This window comes from Perissodus microlepis, chromosome 17 (genome assembly GCF_051167445.1).
Source record: "Perissodus microlepis isolate ML-2025 ecotype Zambia chromosome 17, ASM5116744v1, whole genome shotgun sequence".
Classification (NCBI taxonomy): Eukaryota; Metazoa; Chordata; class Actinopteri; order Cichliformes; family Cichlidae; genus Perissodus; species Perissodus microlepis.
Genome location: NC_140477.1, coordinates 21893417 through 21912983, shown reverse-complemented (window position 1 = coordinate 21912983; position 19567 = coordinate 21893417). Strand labels below are relative to the sequence as shown.

Here is a 19567-nt window from a genome sequence, read left to right as displayed (position 1 = left end):
TTGTGGTGTCTTGTGTTTCCTCTTTTAAAATGAAGGGATGTGGGAGGAGTGCAGAGCAGATCGAGTGAGTAAGTTCATCCATCTAATTATATATGCAGCCTTATGGCTTCTGCTGCTACCATGAGGCGGTGATGATGGCAGTGACCGGCATATGATGTCAACAGGAGGGCTTAACCTTATTTATAAGGCTTTGCAAACCTTCAGGAGCAGAAACACTCCGGCAGACGCCGACAAACCTTCCTCTCTCTTCAGAGGAACACCTCTAATGACAAGAGGAGTGAGGAAATTTTGATTTTCTTTACAACTCCTCATTGGATTCGTAATCAGAAGAATCAGAAGAAGACAGCAACTCTAAAACTGGTGAGTACAAAATGCAAAACAATTAATTGTTGTCATATGTGCACAGAAGGACAGAGACGACTTTGAACAGAGTAAAGTAACCAAGATGTTGGGTTTGTGCTTCTGTCTGCAGAGTAGTCCTTCATAGAAAGAAAATTCTGTCTTATCCACCACATTTCTGAACAGCAAATTGAGATTAGGGTTAGAGTTGAAGTTACGTTAATGTCCAAATCTTTGTATAGAACTATAGAATAGCTTTTAACAGAAAATAATATAATGCAAAGATGTATTTATGACACTTATTTAGAAATGTATTATAAGCTAACATCTTCATATTTATTTACAGATCCATCCATTTTTAAACATATGACTAAAACTAAATGTAATCCTGCTCCTACCTGTAAAATTGACGAATGACCAGGTGGATGTTACATTTATTTGAAAGAGATGGCTCTGATGGCAAATTATCCTGGTCCAAAGAGAACAAAGCATAATAAAAAACAATTAAAATTTGACCCAGAACCAATAACACTGATTATTGCCCCTGAGCCGGTCTGATAGGGTCAAGATTGGGTCTTTAAGAACTGAAAGAACCTGTTTGGACAAAGTTTTGAGTGTGTTGGCATGCTGAGGTGCCATTTAAAGGACAAAAGACTGTACCGTACTTGCACAGAAATTTGAAACACTTAAATATTAGCATGGTTATTGTGTTTATTGGTGACTTTATTACATCCATGTAGCTTTTTTTGATTTATTTTTCTAAGTACAAAAATGTGACACTGAGCATAGTAGGGACAATGGAGCATGTGTGCTTCATAACAGCTACCAGTCTGAATAGACTAGACAGCTAGTAACTACCAACTATATATGAAGTATAAATGTGGTCTGTGTGAGGAAGAGGTAGTGGTCATTTTGTGTATGAACATCTGTCAGAAATCATAGCTTATAATAAAGCAATATCTGATTTTACAAAAAATGGCAGAAAGATAATGCAGGGTTTTTGTGTTCATTGAGAAGAAATGCTGTCACCATCAGTTTAAACTATAAAATAGCTGTTAAATACAACGAGGATTTAAAATGATCCACCACTAAAGGAAAGACTGAAGGGAGTGGATTTTTTTTCTACTGTGCTCCGTCACAGTCACACAGAGACTCGTGTCCTTTCTCATCCTGTGAATCAGAAAAAAATAACATTTTTTTAGCTTTTCTCCGAAGAATGACTCCTATCCGATTCTCATGTTATGCTTTTCCTGTCAGATTATTTATGTTTTACTGCACAACACTCCACTGTATGTGAATTCCAGTGAAAACCTGGTTTGCAACTAAAGGTGACTGGCACATGAGTCAAAGATATATTATTCCACTTCTGAGAAACTTGGAGTTTATTTTCTTACTTATTAACATTTTCAGACTTCCCACCAACCAGTAACCATAGCACACAGGAGAAACTTTTATATTACGACTGCATATTTCTGTTTCTATAAGATCTCTTTTACCAATGATGAAAAGTTTGAATTGCCTATGTGCATGTTTTGTGTTTTGGTGTTTTTCAGCGTGGTATTTCAAATGAAAAGTGAAGAGTCTTCTTTTAAATTATTTGGTTTGACATTATTTTCATACTTAGGTCAAGGACAGAAGAAAAGTAAAAAAATAACCTCATCATTTAATTTCTGAAGCGGAGTTTTGAAATCTGAGCATTGTGCCATCCACCTTGATTACAAAAATGTGGATGTGATGAGATGGGTTGGTCTGTTTGTAAAACAGACCATTCATTGGCTAACAATTTGTCATTACCCAATGTGCATCCTCCATTTTGAAAATCGGTATGACCAAGATCTATAAAATAGATTTTATTTTTTGTTCAGTATGATCCAAACTGAGTGACAGTCCTTAAGCTTAGTAAGGTTCTAAGTCAGAGCTCTTTTCCTTATATACTGTACTTTGACAGGACCAGAAGTCTTTTTGCAGTGTTATGACCAACATAAACGTGGAGACTGACTCAAAAGTTTAGAAAAAAAAAAACAGGTTATATTTTACTACTGTTAAAATAGTTGGTACCGCAAAGACCATAAAGAGAAAAACCAGTGTGCCTCTTCAAAGTCAGCCTGAGCTATGTCTTTATCCACACCTCACCAGGTGTGGTTAACAGGCTTTATAGTTTAAGACAGATAGACAATAATATAACAGAGAAAACCCCAACAATCATCTGCCCCAACCAATTGGGGAGCATACTAGCAACCAACTACAAATGGAGCCACTACTACAAAACTACTACAAAAGCCATTTCTACACAATAATCTCAACAAGAGTGGCTCAGCACCACAAAGTGTTATTTCCATTACCTGGCCAACAGCACTCACAAGTGATCCAACAAAAGTAGCTAGATTATCCACAGCACTAAAGGTAATAGCACAAAGCAATCACCTCATTATTTAGCATCCATCAACACTGGTGTACTAGATCTATACACATGGCTACAACTACATACTATATGCTAATTCAACATAAGGCCCACCTGCTTCAGCCATAGGACCATAAATAATGTGTGGTCTCAACCTGATCTCTATTTCCTGCAGAGTTCAGTGCCACTGGTTTACTTTGAGCAACTCCCAAATACACCATCAACAAAAAACTTTACCTACCTACTCCTCAGTGGAGTACCAGGCTCAAGGAAACTTTAAACGAAAACTTGAGAGCAGGCAGCAGACCAGAGATGTAGTCTACCAAACTCTGAAGCATACCCCAGGAAAACCCCCAAACATGATAAACTTAAACAATAAAGGAAAACAACAAACAAGTGCTTTGATGCCTGAAATATATCGACTAATGAGAGTTTGCTCAATCACAGTGAACACTGTAACCATCACTCACCCACTAAAAAAAAACAATTTTTTTAATCTTTTCAAAAATATCCAAAATAGAGTCCAAAATATCCTGGATGAGCCCCCATCTTATGTTATGATATGAACATGCCGCAATATAAACATAAGTACTGACATCAAAGTTTCAAAAAGCATAGGTTTTATTTTACATTTGCTAAAATAGTTTGTGTTGCAAAGAGCATAAAGACAAAAACTGGTGTGTCTCTCCAAAGTCTGTATCAGACATGTCTTTATCAACACCTCAATGGTCAATTCAGCCCAGGCAACACCTGCAGACTCTTGCACAGCCACTGCAAAAAGAATAGGGGTTTCAGAGGGGTGTAACAGCAACCACAGCGTTCACCATCTGGTAGAATAGAAAGCAGGTTAAAGGCATTTCTGCACAGGCTTTACGTTTCTGACCTAGAAGCTGTGTCCATTCTTTATGCTCTTTGTGGTTTTTAGTGAGGTTGTTATCTCATGTCTCTGTGGTGCTCATGATCGATCACCACACTGCATCACTAATGAGTTTGTTTTAATGAATTCTTGAGGTTTTTTGGGTTGTTGTTTTTTGTTTTCTCACCAAAATTTTACAGTTAGCCTGTTTTCTGTTTTGTGGGGTTAGCTCGTTCGCTGCTGGATCCTAATGTCTGAGAATTACCGATAGTGATTCATCCTTCCTGTAATCCAAACTAAATACAAGCAGGTGGTCCTGTTATCATAGACATATTCACAGACAGCACAGTTTGGTACTAAAGACTGCTTTAGAGAGTCAAATACCTTCAGTGTCTCCCTTTAAATGCTAATCTAATCACAAGCCTAAACCCATAAAGACAAGCAAGTCAAAACTGCTCAAAACCACTTTCTGTCCTCTCCATATTCTAATCCAGTTTGCTGGCAGTGCAGCACTAACCATAATCAGATCTAATTGAGTTTAGGGACTTGATTGCCTTGGTGGGATCCAAGAGTGACACACCAGCAGATTATGCACACCCATGTGGGGACATCTGCAAAAGTCACCCTAAGAGCCTGAGAGGCAGACAGCAGGCGCCTTTCCCTGGTCTCTCCATGATGCTGGTGTTCGGAGCTCTATGCTGCTCTAACATTCATCCTGCTGAGAGTTAATGCCAGAGAACTGCAGGAATGACTTCTGCTGAGCGTTGTTCTTCCTCTTCAGTTACTTGTGCTGACGTATGATATCGTTTTTTTAAGTTGCTGGCTCCTGGTGGGAGTTTAGATGACACATCAGTGAAAACAGGCAGTTGGCTTCGATTAATAAAGCCAACTGAGGAACACTGCTCTCTTTGCCTACAACATTACCACTGCAGACTTCGTTCAAGCCTTTCTATCATTCACAGAACCACACAGACTACACCCATGCCATGTATTTTTATAAAACAGCACAACTCTGTAAAAACTATAAGAACTTATCAGTCCCGACACATACGAAACTATCCTGCATAAACTTTACATTAGTGCAGAGGAGTCATTATAAAAATATACACTATGCAAGAATGTAAACAAAAGCTTAACTTCACTTAATGTCTTTAGAATATTTCAGGATCCAGCTGTTACATAACGACAAAGAAAGTGGCAGTCTAGGGGATTATTAAAACCAACTGTGGAGGCTACTCGTGCCCAGTTAAACAGCTAACGAACAGCAGCAACCCCACGGACATCCAGCAGGCAGGAAAAATAACTGAAAAAGAAGCAATTGCATTTTTTCACAAGGTTTATTCAAAAAAAATTTAAATGTAGATGATATAGAATAAATATTCTACCATAATTTCAATCTGATTAAAATCACTCTGTAGGGGTACTTTATGTAAAAAAAAAAAAACATGAGGAAAATTTCAACCTTCAACACAAGGGGGCAGATTTACCCAGTGTGGTTACACAACCCAACTACCTGTATATTCTTCTTTGTACGTTAAAAATTATTTTATTGCTCTTAATAGATGGCTGATACCAGATCTAATTTTCTAGATTGTTTTTCTACAAGCGCATATCATCCAAATATAATAGCAACATAGTAACGCTAATGATAACATTAGCTTGAGACAATCTGTTGAATGGAAATAGTTAAACATATCTATGTAGTTTAAAGTAGTAAAAGAGTGTGTTGCTAATTTGAGTCTGTTGCACTTGTTCTTGTGATTTAAGTGTTGCTATCAGTTTGTGGAGAGTGGCTAGCTCTAACAGTGCTAGTCGCAGCAGCCTTCTTTCTTTTTTACGTCACCAGGTTATTTATTAGCTTACTACGAAACAGTCTTCATACCAAGTCATTACTGTGCATGTGTTGTTTGTAATAATAAAATAGTAAATGTAAAAAATATCATAGATAATGAATAGTAAAATAGTAAAATTTTATGGAGCTTTTCTTCTTATGTCTGACATCACTGGCGGGTGGTGTTGACAGGTGTTTCTGGGTTGCAGTTCTGGTTACTGGTGGGTGGTGTAACATTACAGCTGGTGTTGTGCGTTAATAACATATGAATAAGTTTGATTGAGTTATTTTTGTGCCGCTGTGTAATGTCGTGCAGCTGACTGGAACGAGTGTGTGTTTGTGATTATTCCACCTTGAAGTGAGGCATGAACACTCCTGTGAACAAGAGTTGGCCTCACACTCTGAACAGACGTGATGGCACTTGCGCGATGGTAGCTGTAAGACTCGCCCTAAATCACAAAGGAGTTTTCGCTGTAAGGAATGGAGGCCGCGGGGAAGGGTGATGGATGAAGATGAGTGAGCGATGATGAAGAGACCAGGAGTAGTCGCTACCTCTCCCTCGCTCAGGGGTGGCCTTCCTCTCGCTCTCATTTTGACCTCTGGCTTACCTCCTCCTCCTCGCGGCCCTGTCCTCGCTCAGCGGTGACATGTTTGACCTGAGGAATTCAGGAATGTACAGTTTGTATTTGGATGGACAGAAACTCTCAGCCTCCCACCCTCTAGTTTTACTCTCATTCACTTTATACAACCCACGCCCACCACAGGAACACATGCTCCACCACCGTGGTCCAACCACAAACAGTAATTCCTTGACTATGAGAGCTGCTGCAGACAGATTCCCAGAGTTTTCTACTCCCCACCCCGACCTCATGACCAGCTGACACGATTGGAAATTCACTGCGTGCTTATCAGAGTTTGGGTGGAAGGAAGTTGTTTTAAAGAGTCAGGAGAGCCACTGGGCTGCACCAAGGCCTGGTGTGAGATAAAGAAGGATTACTTTGAGCCGTGAACCATACAAAGCTACTCTAGCAGAGTCCAAATGTTTCCTCAGTGTTGTGGCAGGTTTTCTTTTGAGCATCTCCTTAGACACCCCTCACCTGACCGTGTTGTGACGACTTATAGGAGATGCAGGGGCTCTCAGGAGGGAGTCAGGGTCGTGGATGGGGGTGCACGCCAACAGTACATGGCTTTGTGTGTAGAATTGTTTTCAAAAGCAGAGAGGCAGGGGAGGCGGGGCGCCGTCGCACAGATTAAAAGCGGACATTTGTTTTGTGTATGTGGTGCTCTGCCAAAACCCAGCAATTTTCTGTGAATGTAAAACAGCTTTCCTGGCTCAGACCCCACAGGCTGCTTGCTGCCAGGAAAATACTTTTTCTTTCTTGTACCTGTTTACATGCAGGTAAAGTGGCTTTCACAGGCCAAAAGCACATGAGAGCTTTCTTTCCAGCCTCTGGAGGAGGAGGAGGGACATGGACATGTTCCCGCCACAGACCTATGGCATTCCTCTGTTTGTCCTCTGGTGTAAAGAGGATCTGCTGGACTTCGTGTTCCTGAATCAGCTCCAACCAGAGGAGCTCATAAACTGGAAGGAACTCGACTAATTTGCAGACAAACTGTGGGGAAAACGACTCCCCTGATTCCCTCTGGCATTAATCATTCACCATCAAATGTTGACTTGTTTTATACTGCGAGCAGTGACTGGGGAGGGAACAATGGATTCTGTTTATGATCACTAATGAATGAAAAGCGCAGCAGAAAGCTCTGTTGCATCACCGCGTCCAGGGCTCATGTTGGCAGCCTGCAGGTTTAACAAATAATGTGTTCATTGTGTGCTTCTCATGTTCATACAGTGACTTTTACAGTGAAGCTGCTATTTCTGGGTAAAAATCAAGGACGCATCAATAGACCACAGTCGCCAAGCCAAAATGTTTGAGATAATTGGGTAAATTGAAAACACAGCCTGACTCAACTGCACCAGTTGCCTTAGACTCAGAGTCCATGCTGCAGGGAAGCCCTGATAAATATCTATATGTGCTATATGTGTGTGATAAATACCTATATAAGGAGGAGCGCAGCTCTTCTGAAACTCCAGGAGGCTGTCAGTAATGTTAGCTAAACATTTTCAGAGCGCACGGTGGGCTAATCTTCACCTTTCATGCTGCTCTTTACACTTAGAGGAGCTGATGAAGGCTCGGGTTAGCTGGTACACTGATTAAAGCTGTCCCAACATAAACCCAGGTCCAGCTCTTTAAATACAGACAGCCAGCCAAGACAGAGTCTGCATGTAACTCAAGGAGGGTCCAGCTAGGATGTTTTAGCTTTATTTATTCATATCTGTTTGGCTGGACAAGAGAAGAAACATCTAAGAGAGAAGGAGGAAGAAGGAGTGCAGGACAAACATCAGGAGTTACAGAAACCAGCATCCATTTACTTTTCTGGCACATGCTCAGTGAGGTGTTTGTTGTGCAGAGAGCCTGAACACTGTCAAGTATTAGGCCATCTGTAAACAGGTCAGCATGGACGCTTCTGTCTCCAAAAAACAATCTAGTGGAGGCTAAAATGCTAACATTGAGATGTGAAAATGAAGCTTAGAAACCCTTGTGTTTTATCACAGTGGCTTCATGCAGTTTGGATGTTGACTTTAGAGAACTCACTATTATACCTCTCGCACATGGATTGATCAGCTGATGGTCCAAATGCATCTCTGAGATCTTATCTGGATGTTTTCCTCTTTCTTATTGACATGACTTTCAATCTGCTGTAGAAAGTCTTTTAGGCCTCACACTCTTTTTTTTGTCCTTCACTTGTCCAGTTTCCTCCCTTTTTTAACTGACACTTCACACCGTGCTGAGATATGCTAGGTTTTTAGCTAACAGCTCTTTGGGAATCACCTTGTTTATGCAAAAATACAATTTTATGTCAAACTGTGTTATCGTTGGCATTTTTCACAGATTCAGCTAAAGAAATGGGAAGAAACACTGTGTTTTTCTGATGCTAGTAACAACGAGCCTCAAGATACAATTTTAAATCTGTTCTTTGCTTAGTTGTCTGTGCTATGTAGACACAACACTGGTTTATCCCTTTAGTTAGGAGTCTTTTTATGCTTGAATTAGCCATAGGTCAGAGTTAATGGGCTTAACAACAACAACAAAAAAAATAATTCCTCTGAAAATGGTCAGTACAAGGACTGGACTTGAAATGAGTCGAAAAGCAGCCAGAGTCCAAAGAAGAACTGTGAAAGCCTGGGGAAGTAATGCTAAAGAAAATTAAAAAAAAAAAAAAAAAAAAAATGAAATACACAAAGTCTGGCTCAAAGAAATAAAAAGAAATGAGGGGTGGCTTAAGACTTTTGCACAGTAGTGTAGATCATGTGGTTTTGATGCTGTTGGTGGATTCATGCTACAATGAAGGATAATTTATAAACTGTAATTATATCTAAGTGGAACTCCTGTTTGGGAATCGGTGCTAACATTCCTGAAGAGAAAGCCAAGAAATGTTTGTGTGCACTCAGACGTCAGTTGGCTGAAACGTCAGTAACATCAATCTCCTGTCTATTGTTTCTAATCATGCTTCGAACCTAGCGTTTCCATGGCGCTGGGTTAAAAAAAAATTGCACATAAATCTCAGCTTCAAACATGCGAAAAGTCGATGCCACATGCTTGAGTAAACATTTTTTCCCACCAGTGATTTCCCCGCCGCAGAGATAAGACCCGCTGAGTGTGGGCTGGGCTGCGTTTTTCTGTGAGATCTGGTCTTAATTGTGGGAAGCGACAGCTGGAACACATTGCTAATATTTCAACGAGTGTCAGTCAGAGCGGGGAAGGGCGATGGCGCTGCTGCCCGCCGTGTTTGTCTGACTTACTCTTGTTTGCTCTCACATATGTGGGGGTTAACTTAGGAAACTTGGGGGCTCCACTTGAAGCCAGAAGGTTGATGTATAGATTTGTATTCTGATCATCTAATGTTTACATACTGAGTAAAACATGTCTGTTAGTTTTCTCAGCGATCAGAACATTTATGTGTTTCACTGCAAAACTGCACTGTTAATGTATTTCATAGATTAAATGATTTTTTTTTTTTTTTTAAAAAGCAGCAGTTAAAAGTATAAATTCAGCTTACATTAGGTGTGTTATGCACATTTCTCGGACAAAATTAAATAAAACATGTAAATCCGGTGCTTTTGCAAGACATCGTTACTCAAAGCTGTTTTAAACAAATATGCCGTTCAATCCACAAACTATAAAAAATTTCTTCTGCTTTCAGGATGACGTGCCGCGTGTTTTAGCTGTAACTCCTCTGCCAAACCTTCAATAGAATTCAAAATTCATTACTTCATTTTGGCTCATCAGATTTGAAAAATAAAAACCTACCATGTCTAAAAAAAACAAAGAAATTGCTAATATGTCACAAATATTAACAGTTTTAATGGCTTGTCTTAAAGGTTGTTGTTAGAGCTTGAGTGGCAGTGTAGCCAATTCTCAGACTAGCTTAATGAGGTCATAATGTCTAAAAATCATAAAAAAAAGAAAAACTCTAATTCAACTAACTTAGGTTGTTAATACAATGTGGGACATGTATTTTGAAACATCAGTTTAAACTTCACTCTTGTGTTGCTTTAGCTCTTGTGCATGTCCCAAAATCTTAGGCGGCCTCTCACCTGAGTGCTGGCCAGGTGTGGTGGGTGGAGCTTCACCTTGCATACCGGGCTGCATAGCTCAGGGGTTAGAGCACTGGTCTTGTAAACCAGGGGTCGTGAGTTCAAATCTCACTGGAGCCTAGCATTATGGAAAGTGTACACTCAACAGACTATGATTCACACTGTTTCCTGGGTAAAAATCCTCTCTGGCTCCTTTATTTTTAACCTTGGTGACGCTTCGAAATGGAGTCTAGAAACTGCTAGGTGGCTATGTCCATTTTTCACATACAGTCTATCCATGGAGTTACTATGAGTATTTTTTTTAACATCATGATGGAAACCAGCTGCTTCAGTAGGCTTTAAAATACAGAAGTGTATTGTTTCCAGAGTGTAAGTCTCATATTTGCATGTTAGCTTTCTCCCGACTTATAAATCTGATCTGTTGTAATTAAACTGAATCATTTCTGTCAGCAGCTCCGTCCCCACACGTTGATCTCTACACCTGATTACAGGAATCTGATCTAATCTGATCTAATCACGTTAAATACGACTCAGCTGGAAACATTCCTCATGTGTGAGGATCAAACAGCCTCAGACCACCAACACTGTCATCGCTCTTATGTAAGCTCTCCTCCCGGACGGCGTATGGAGCTAATGCAGAGCTACACTAGATACAGATGAATCTGAACTTTTCCAGGATTTTTATCTTTATTTTACGTAACTTTAAGGTTGTTAAACTTCCCTTTTCTACTCTTAAGAACAAGTCAGCCCATGAAATATTAGAATTAAAAGTTAATGAACTTTACAGTGAAATGTTATCAAAATGTATATAATTTAATTACATCCCATTTGCAAATTAAGATAGATGAAAGTACAGTTTTGCATACTTGTTAACGGAGACTCTATAGCGTCTCACTCACGACAATATGAAACAATAATGGACCGCTCGACTTTCTTCATAGTTTCAAAATGTCCTGATCTGCAGTGTGTTCATACACGTGATTTGTTTTCTGTGCACGTCCTCGCTGCACTGACAGGTAAGGGCTGAACCTGCCAGACCTCATCACCCTCCTTCGATTTTGCCCTCAGAGGCATCGTACCTGAGACAAACCACCTAACTCCTCGAGTCTAAAGGCCAGTGATGGCTCACGGTCGCTGCTGACACCCGCTGTCAGAGTGCATCGCTCACAAACCATCACCAAGTTTAGGCGCAGCGACGCTGCCATCGCCTGATATCACAGACTTCACCTTTGTTTTTACTGAACTGAATATTGAGATTTAAAAACAAATTACAGTCGAGCTGTGATCAGCACTGAAGAAAAGAAATAAAAAAAATACATGTTCTGCTTTCAGTTTTTCTGACTGGCTGCCCCTCACATGTGGAGGGTTTGAAGAACATGTGGTGGGCTCATGTGCCTCTGATGGCCTAACAAAGATATTCCTGCTATGATGTCATACAGAAAACCGGGTGATATTAAGAGCTTTGTGAGGGGTTGACATGATTTTTTTTATTATTTAATTAAAAAAAATAATCATTTAGTGATTAAATGATGCAGAGTAGGGTGTGGGCTGATTTTCCACTAAAATCCAAAAGGTGTGATGCTTATTTTCTCAGTGTGCAACACATTAGCTTACATTAGACACAGAATATATACACTAGTGTCTGAAGTCATAAAAAGTTGCTTTAAAAATGTGTTTAAATGTCATTCATGTTTTTTACATCACAACAATATCCTTGTTGTGATGATTTAGACCTTGATAACTGTGCAGTGACAGTGTGAAAGGCTGACATGCAGCTGCAGGAATGACTGACTTTATTAAGTATGTGCTGCCGTCTGTGGCCTCAGACTCTGTGCTAACTGTCTGACTAACTGACCTCCGTAGCTCCAGCTGTGGTTCTTGCTTTTGTTGCTGCTTGAGCGCCACCTTCCTGTCATGTTTCCTCCTCTGCTCCCCTCCCTGAAGGAGGCGTGAGGAGGCCCTCCTCTCTGTTAACAAGTCCTCCCCTTTCCCGTCTCTGACCTGCAGCAGCTCTCAGGCAGCATGCAACAAATGCTCCCATCAGAGCGACCTGCAGCACTGCAGTCGGGCTCACCTTTAACCGCTGGAGCTGCAGCTGGATGACCTCCCTGCTCACTCTATGAGGAGGCTTTAAACTGGGAACAAACCAAAGAGGAGCTGCTGGATGAGTTTTGGCTTGTCGGGATTGCTTTTTTCCCCTAAAGGTGTCATCACCTGGATTTTCTCCTGAGACAGTTTGAGAAAGGACTCGTTTTCTGTGTTTTTCTGTTTCTGTGCTGCTGTGGGAACGTAAGTTTCCTGTGAACTTTTCTTCTCGTGTTTGGGTTAAACTACTGTTTGGTGAAATGAGAGAGATGACTTTCTTGTTTCTTCTCTTTGCAGAAATAATGTTCTTCTCCAGGACGGTCCTGCAGCAGTGGTGCTTTGCTGTCTTCTTGCTCTGCTCTCCGGTGCCGCACTTTGGACGGCCGATTGATGCCCTGAGCAGCAGAATGTAAGTCTGGATTTCATTTTTGAGTCTTTTCATGTATGTCCAGCAGCTCGCCTCATCACGGTGGGTGAGCTGCAGGCTGGAAAATGTGCTCGTTTGTGTTTAGTTAGCCTTCGCCCACCTGTATGTTTACCCAGAGCAGAGACCATCTCGGTGCGATAAACCCCTCCGACCTCCCTCGCTGTCCTCTCAGAGCGTTTGGGAGTGAGTTGGATGAATAATGCTGATGTTCGGCTCGGCTTGGGACCAAACCAAACCTGCTCAGCTGTTTGATGCCAAGCAGAATAAATGCTCCTTCACGCTGCTCGGTCAGAATTTTAAACACACTTCAGGAGCTTTTTTTCCACTTTGGAAAGATCATATCGCTGAGATGGTTTTTGGATGTAAGCATTGGGAGGATGCTCTGAGCCGACGCTGAAGGAGGAGGAGAGCGGAGTGATTCAGAGCTCCGGGTTTTCCTTAACGGGCTCCAGACGTTTCCCTTGCCGTGTGTGATATGTACCTAATGGGATTTTGGGGGGGACGGGGTTCACGCTACCTGGGTGGAAAGAAAAACAAGAGCGCAGTGAAGAGATCAAAAATCAGCCAGCGGTGCGAGCTATTGACCTCTGACCCTGTTTTCCGTAGACTTAATTGTAGTTCAGTATGTTTTCTTTAATATTAAAAAAATAAGTCTAGATGCTTTTCTTTGCAAGCTCCTTTGACTACGATGACCTGGATGACTGAGAACTGAGACAAAAAAATATAAATTTTCATGGTTTTTCATGTTTAATTTGTGCTTCTCAGGCTGTCAAACGTGAACTTTTGGTATTCATGAAGCAGTTTTATGAAAGATATGTCTCATTTTTTCTGTTAAGGAGTTACACGTTAACAAAAGAATGATTGCACATTCATTTGTTTAAAGGTATTTCAAATCTTTAAAACTTAAAACTATTTTGTTTTTACATCACCGGGTCAACATAATGACCTCTCGACTGCACTGACTTTATGTCCAAAGCATTTGTTGATTTTAGAGATATTAACAAAGTCAAACTGGAGCTTTTCTTTCTTGTAATACTGTTTTGAATCAGGAGATGGCGCCGTGATTAAATTTAAACTTTAACTGTTAAATTGGTCACCAAGTAAAAGCAAAAACTATTGGTGAAGCCAGAGCGCGACTAAAAAGGGAGAACATGTCTCAGCTAGCGCTGCCCCCTAGTGGTGAAAGTTTTAGTTAAAATCTGCAGCGAGTAATTAAAAAAAGTCCCTTTAAATCTGGAGCCAATAACAATCATAATAATAAAAATAATGATAATAATAATAATAACAATGACTGTCAGGATTTTGTGGTATTCTTCATTTTTTTCTGGGTGTCTTGTGGTGTGGTTGTTTTTGGGCTAATGCAGGAATAATTCTAGTGTTTTATTTGCCGGACAAAAAAAAGTTGCAAATTTCTTTTAAAAGGGGCCGTAACATCAGAAACATTCATCAGAATCAGAGCCGCCCGGTACTGTCAGCCATCAGGGCCGTGAATCATCTGTAACCACTCGCCGCTGCCTTTAGGAAACACTCGTCTTTCACTCGTCTCCCACAGAGAGAAACAATTAGGAGCCGGCAGGCTGAGGACGGGGGGCGCTGGAACGCTGCCACTGCAGGATGTCCCGGCCTGTTTTCCCGCTCCTCCTCCTCTCTGTGGAGTGTTTGATGTGACTGATATTAAAGGTAAAACAGAACCAGATCGGCTTTCAAAGGCGGCGATTTACAGGAAATATCTGTATGCATATAAACACAAGCTGCTGTTGAGGCCGCCTGTGTGTTCTGCTCTGGATATTTTTATTATTCAGCAGGAAAAGCTGAATGAGAAGCGGCAGCTCAGTCATCAGGCTTCACTTACTCAGTTTGCTGTATAAAGCAGGGGGTGGAGGAGGGCATCACGGGAACCTCCGGTATCTCCTGCTGAAGCTGTTTGTGTGCTCACACACCTGAAGTGTCTGGGCGGCGTTGGCGCTCAGCAGTGTGCAGCCTTCGACCTGTGTCCGCTGCTCTGTTAGTCTCAGAGACTCGCAGTAAAGCAACATTGCGGCGAAGCCTGAATCCCTCACAGCTTTGTAGATCTTTGATTTGTAAAACTTAACAAGCATTTTTGAGATTATACCTGTGTGCTGTAACAGGGGATCCATCCTCGAACTGAGACTGCAGGTAACCTAACCTGCGTCACCGTGTAACTCTAACTCTACGTTGCTGTAACAGATTTTTTGCCACAGTTTTTGAATCAGTGAGAGAATACAAGTCAGTGCATCAGTATGAAGAGTAATTATCATAGCCTCAGTATAAGGACTCACACATGTCAGCATAGTCCTGCATGGAGCTCACAGGAGGTGCTGCAGTGGATGTGAGGTCAAAAACCTGAGGGGCAAAACAAGAGAAAGGAAGAGTCATAGATAAAAGCGCTGTATGAATATGTGTGTGTGTGTGTGTGTGTGTGTGTGTGTGTGTGTGTGTGTGTGTGTGTGTGTGAGTGTGTGTCTTCGAGTGGTATGATGATCAGCTGAGGAAACAGGTCCATCTACCCTTACGCACCATGGAAAGCATAAATCCTGACGATGGTGTCAGTCAACTTCTAAACCTAAATCAGCTGTTACCCCGTGTTGCGTCACAGCAGCCCGCCATCACTGTGATTCGTCTTGAAAAAAGTGGATGAACTTTAGGAGAGAAACTTAACTAATGTTGTGGAGGTGAAATTGTGTAGGCTCTGCTTGGATTCAGCATGTTGGTGGTTTGATTAAACCAGCATGAAACTGCTTGTTAAAAAAATAAGATGGATCAAATTTTAAGCTTAAGATGCTTTAAGATGAAAGTTGAGTTAAACGGGTGAGTTTTAAATATGTGCTCCCTTGTACAGGTGTTATGAAGGAGGAAATTATCCACAGACACACCGTGTCAGGCTGTAAACTCACTGCTGGAGCCTCTGCTGGACGTCAGAGGAACTCCAGCTTCATTTTTTAGGCCTTCATTCTTCAAACTGTGGAGTTTTAACTGTGGCGCTGCTGCAGTTGACACTAAACGATCGTAACTCTCATGGTGTTTTTGCTGACTTGAGGACTGAACTCCTCTGATGGGTTTTCAGCTAAAATCAGAGTCGATAGATTTATTATGACTCATTTTTTCAGTGTGGAGGAATGTGCAGCTTCATTTCAGAATCACAGCAGCTTTTTTTTCTTTTTCCTCCACCACATTTAATTGGCACGAAGTGTTTGTGGCAGCAGTTTTTGTAATCCCTCAAGGGTCTGAGTGCCACGAATGTGCCGGTTAACATCCACGCTGATGAAGAGTGAAAGCGTTGGCTGCGCTCATGTTCATCTAAAAGGAGAGAAAACCCTCCTGGACCTCCTCGCAGGGCGGGGATCTTCTGTATCACTTTTAAAAGGCTTGGAAAGCAACGGCACGGCTGTGGTTTGATGAATCAGGTCATTTCTCTGCATGGATGCAACAGCGCTGTCCAAAAACAACTGGAGAGGAAAGACAGCAGTGAAACCTGTGTTCAAGAAATGCCGTCGAATTTATAAAGGAGAAGAAGGATATAGTTTCTCCGGCTGCTCCATTTCAAACTATTTGCCTGTACTGCCCTCTGCTGGTCAGTCAGGTGAACGCTAAAATGCCAAAAGTATGTGGACAACAGGGAGAAACCCAAAATAATGCACATGTGTTTAGCTTCGTCAATAAGCCTGTAAAAACAAATATTAGACCAAATTTTTCAACAATAAAAATATTATTTTATTTTGCATGAAGTGCTTCCTGTGGTGTAGATGGTAACACTTTTGATTCCAGCCAGAGTCACAGGGTGTTTTTATTTAAGGAGAAACCTGCAGAGATGAGCTCTGAAGCATTTAAAAGGGCGTTGTTGTTTTTGTTTGATTGAAAATCTTTTAGAACGATGAAAAGCTTCATGTAAACAAACCTTCTCTCTTTCTTCTGTTCAGGAAACGCTCGGTGAGTCACGCTCAGCTGATGCACGACAAAGGCCGGATGATGATGGAACATGAGCGTGTTTTACTCCTGAAGGCGCTTTTGGACGAAGTCCACACGGCAGAGATCCGTGACCTCCCCATGCGGACCACAGGGGGAGGCGGGAGCAGCAGCGACGCCGGAGTCGGGATGCCGGGGGGCGGCCTGGGAATCAACCTCAGCACCACCGGCAGCACCCTGCACTCCAAACCCCCCGGAGGCACCAAGAACCTCCCCATCAACTTCCGGCTGGAGGAGGAGGAGGGCACCAACCTGCCACAGGAGACCAACAAGTCGCAGACATACAAAGACGGCGTGAATAAAGTGTCGGGCAAAAAGAAGAAGAAATCGAGGGCTGGGAAGAGGAGGGAAGGGGAAAAGAGGAAGAGGAGGGCACGCTCTTTGGGGTGGAGGCTGGAGGATGAGCTGGGTAGCGGACTCCACCTGGAGTGGAGGTCTCTGCTCGGCCTCCAGAGGGCGCTGCATTAAAACGCCGTCAGTCTCTGACGAAGGTGAGTCCAAACAGCTGACCTGGTTTTCAGAACATGATCACATGATTAGAGAGTTTTCAGAACACGCGTGTGCCGCGTTACAGCTGCAGATACTGCAGAGTGCAGCAGTGCACTGACTCTCTGCTGTGTCAGTGTTGTGGAGCTGAGATGATGATGTGTGAAAAATAGGGCGGACAGTTGGAGCTCTGTGAATAAACCCTGATTCACCTGTTTTTCTCCGTCTCTGTGTTGCAGAAACCTTCGGACGGTTGGAGTGGACTCCTAAATGGTCACATTACAGACTCTGTAACTGTGATTGTTTGGAAAGAAATTGGAAAATATTTATTATGTGTAAATATTCTAAATATAGCAGAGTAGATAGCAGAATATGATAAGAAAATAAACCTTATTGACGCTCCGCAGGGCGACAGATTTTACTCTTTGTGAATCCTTGCTTTTCCCTTTTTTAAATTCCAATTATGTTCAGTTTTTTGCATTAATTTATTTTGTCTGAATGGTGTATTTATTTTGTAAATGTATCGAGGTGCTGCTGACCTTCTATATTTTTGTACCGTAATGCACTTTAGATATATAAATATAAATATATATACCATTAATTTTGCTCATTGACTTGTGTTTGTGGGTGATTGAAATGAAGAAAAACGACGGTTGTCTCTCTGTGTTACCTTTCAGTCGGTCTGTCCAAGGGTCCAGTTTATTTTTGTTTCTCTGCTGCTGTTTGTTCGATTTCAGTTTGTTGTCTTCGAACCGCTCTGCTTCTCACGGCCAAACATCACATGTGTACATAAACCAAACACGGCTTCATATTGTTGTTTTTGGCACTTGCACTGAGATAAACAGCCTGTACTGAATGGATTAAACATTTGACAGTATCTTTCTCTCAGCCTCTCGTGTCTTTGTTTCATTATTGCTAACACTTATCATTTTTCTCGACACCCACACTGAACAGCTCTATCTAATAAATGGTTCATTGTGGGTGTGGAGGAAAAATCATTCCTACCTGTGGTGGATTCAACTTTAAAACTCCTCCTTATGACTCATGGGCTGTTTTTTACCTGTAATATCTTGTCTATACTGTAAATAGTATTGTTCAACTTGGAATACTTCATTTTAATTTTACATCTCAGTTTAGTTCAGTTTTTCTGTACCTAACAAGTGGTTGATGAGCATATATGACCAATAGTTCACATCGCTCCCCAATGTGCCTTACAAACCTTTTCTTAATGAGTAGCCATAGACAATGACAATATAGCTATGTAATACAGTTAGCATCATTCCCTGATCCCTGCTTGCCGAGGCAGACCCACTGAGGTTTTGGGATTAGGGTCTTATGTCAGACTACTGCTTGTGCCATGTGGACAGTTGTTAAACAGCTAACAGATCATCTGCAAACGAATGGCTTATTTGAAGAGTTTCAGTCAGGTTTCAGAGCTCATTAGAGCACAGAAACCGCTTTATTGACGGTTGCAAATGATCTTCTTATGGTCGCTGACAGTGGACTCATCTCTGTGCTTGTCCTGCTAAACCTCAGTGCCGCGTTCAGTACTGTTGACCATTGTCAGAGTTTTACCCCTGATACTGCTGAATAAACAGAAACTCAGTCAGGAACGAGGTCACACAGAGCTTAAGTTTTCACTCGCGAGAGGGAAGCAGTTGTCTCCAGCCCACTTCAACTTGCTTCCCCCTGCAGGTTTTTTTTATTGTTTACACACATGAATATTCATAAAGCATGTTGCTGTGTTAACTAAGAGAAATTACTATATATGGTTACAAATTGTGTTGTGCAAGCGTGGTTATGTGATGTGAGTGCAGCCCTGACATGTTGTCGGTATCTTGTCCCACCAGGTGGCTTCCTTCATTGAGTAGAGTCTTTTCTTCTCAAGGCTGCTTGTTCCCTTCATGGAGGTCATGCACATACTCATATGTGTGGGTTACATAGAGAGCAAACAAAAGCATTCTAGCTTTTTAAATGGCACCCTACAACACATACATTAAACCTAACAACCATAATATCCTAATAGAGCGATTATAGCATGCTGTAGGTATTACAGGTGCTACGCTGCAGTGGGTTGTATCATATCTTTCTAACAGACTCCAATTTGTTCATGTAAATAGAGAGTCCTCTTCACACACTAAGGTTAATTATGGAGTTCCACAGGGTTACATGTTAGGACCAATTTAAACATGAACGATTGGTGATATAGACTCAATATATCATATATACAGTATAAAGTTATCCACAGAATAGGCTCCACAGGTGAAAAACTGCATAATCTAGGATTCAGGGAATCTCACACATGGACACACTGCACACAGAAAACTACAGACAGCTGTTAGCGTGCTATCTGGCACTGCACTCCTGTCAGCACTTTCGGAGTGCCATTTATCACACATACTGGCCCGATCCCTTTATTCCCTAACATTTGCATCCTGGGTTACTTATCAACACTACAATTACAACCCTCCTCGCTAATGTTATCTCCACATCTTTTGAAT

The 19567-nt window shown here is 41.5% G+C and overlaps 1 protein-coding gene, 1 long non-coding RNA gene and 1 other non-coding gene across 4 annotated transcripts; 2 read left to right on the top strand and 1 right to left on the bottom strand.

Moving 5' to 3' along the window:
• Positions 1–225: 225 nt before the first annotated feature.
• Positions 226–17957, top strand: pthlha (parathyroid hormone-like hormone a). Of its 2 annotated transcripts, none has more exons than XM_084909211.1 (4): positions 226–360; positions 12467–12578; positions 16535–17071; positions 17306–17957. In XM_084909211.1, the coding sequence occupies exons 2-3, from the start codon at positions 12472–12474 to the stop codon at positions 17046–17048; spliced, it is 621 nt and encodes a 206-aa protein (XP_084765337.1). In that variant the 5' UTR covers positions 226–360; positions 12467–12471; the 3' UTR covers positions 17049–17071; positions 17306–17957. The 2 variants fall into 2 exon arrangements, with proteins under 2 accessions (XP_084765337.1, XP_084765336.1); XM_084909210.1 differs by lacking the exon at positions 226–360 and adding an exon at positions 12078–12373.
• On the top strand, positions 10132–10204 carry trnat-ugu (transfer RNA threonine (anticodon UGU)). Its single transcript has one exon. It is a non-coding gene; the product is annotated as a tRNA-Thr (tRNA).
• Positions 12573–16612, bottom strand: LOC146369594 (uncharacterized). The gene is made up of 3 exons (XR_014797285.1): positions 16513–16612; positions 14897–14960; positions 12573–13113 (listed from the first exon to the last, which is right to left on the bottom strand). It is a non-coding gene; the product is annotated as an uncharacterized LOC146369594 (long non-coding RNA).
• Positions 17958–19567: the final 1610 nt, after the last annotated feature.

Bases quoted from the DNA above. Each gene is read 5' to 3' on its own strand.
- pthlha (XM_084909211.1), top strand. From the start codon at position 12,472: ATGTTCTTCTCCAGGACGGTCCTGCAGCAGTGGTGCTTTGCTGTCTTC. The intron at 12,579-16,534 runs GTAAGTCTGGAT...TCTTCTGTTCAG, and splicing joins GATGCCCTGAGCAGCAGAAT to GAAACGCTCGGTGAGTCACG.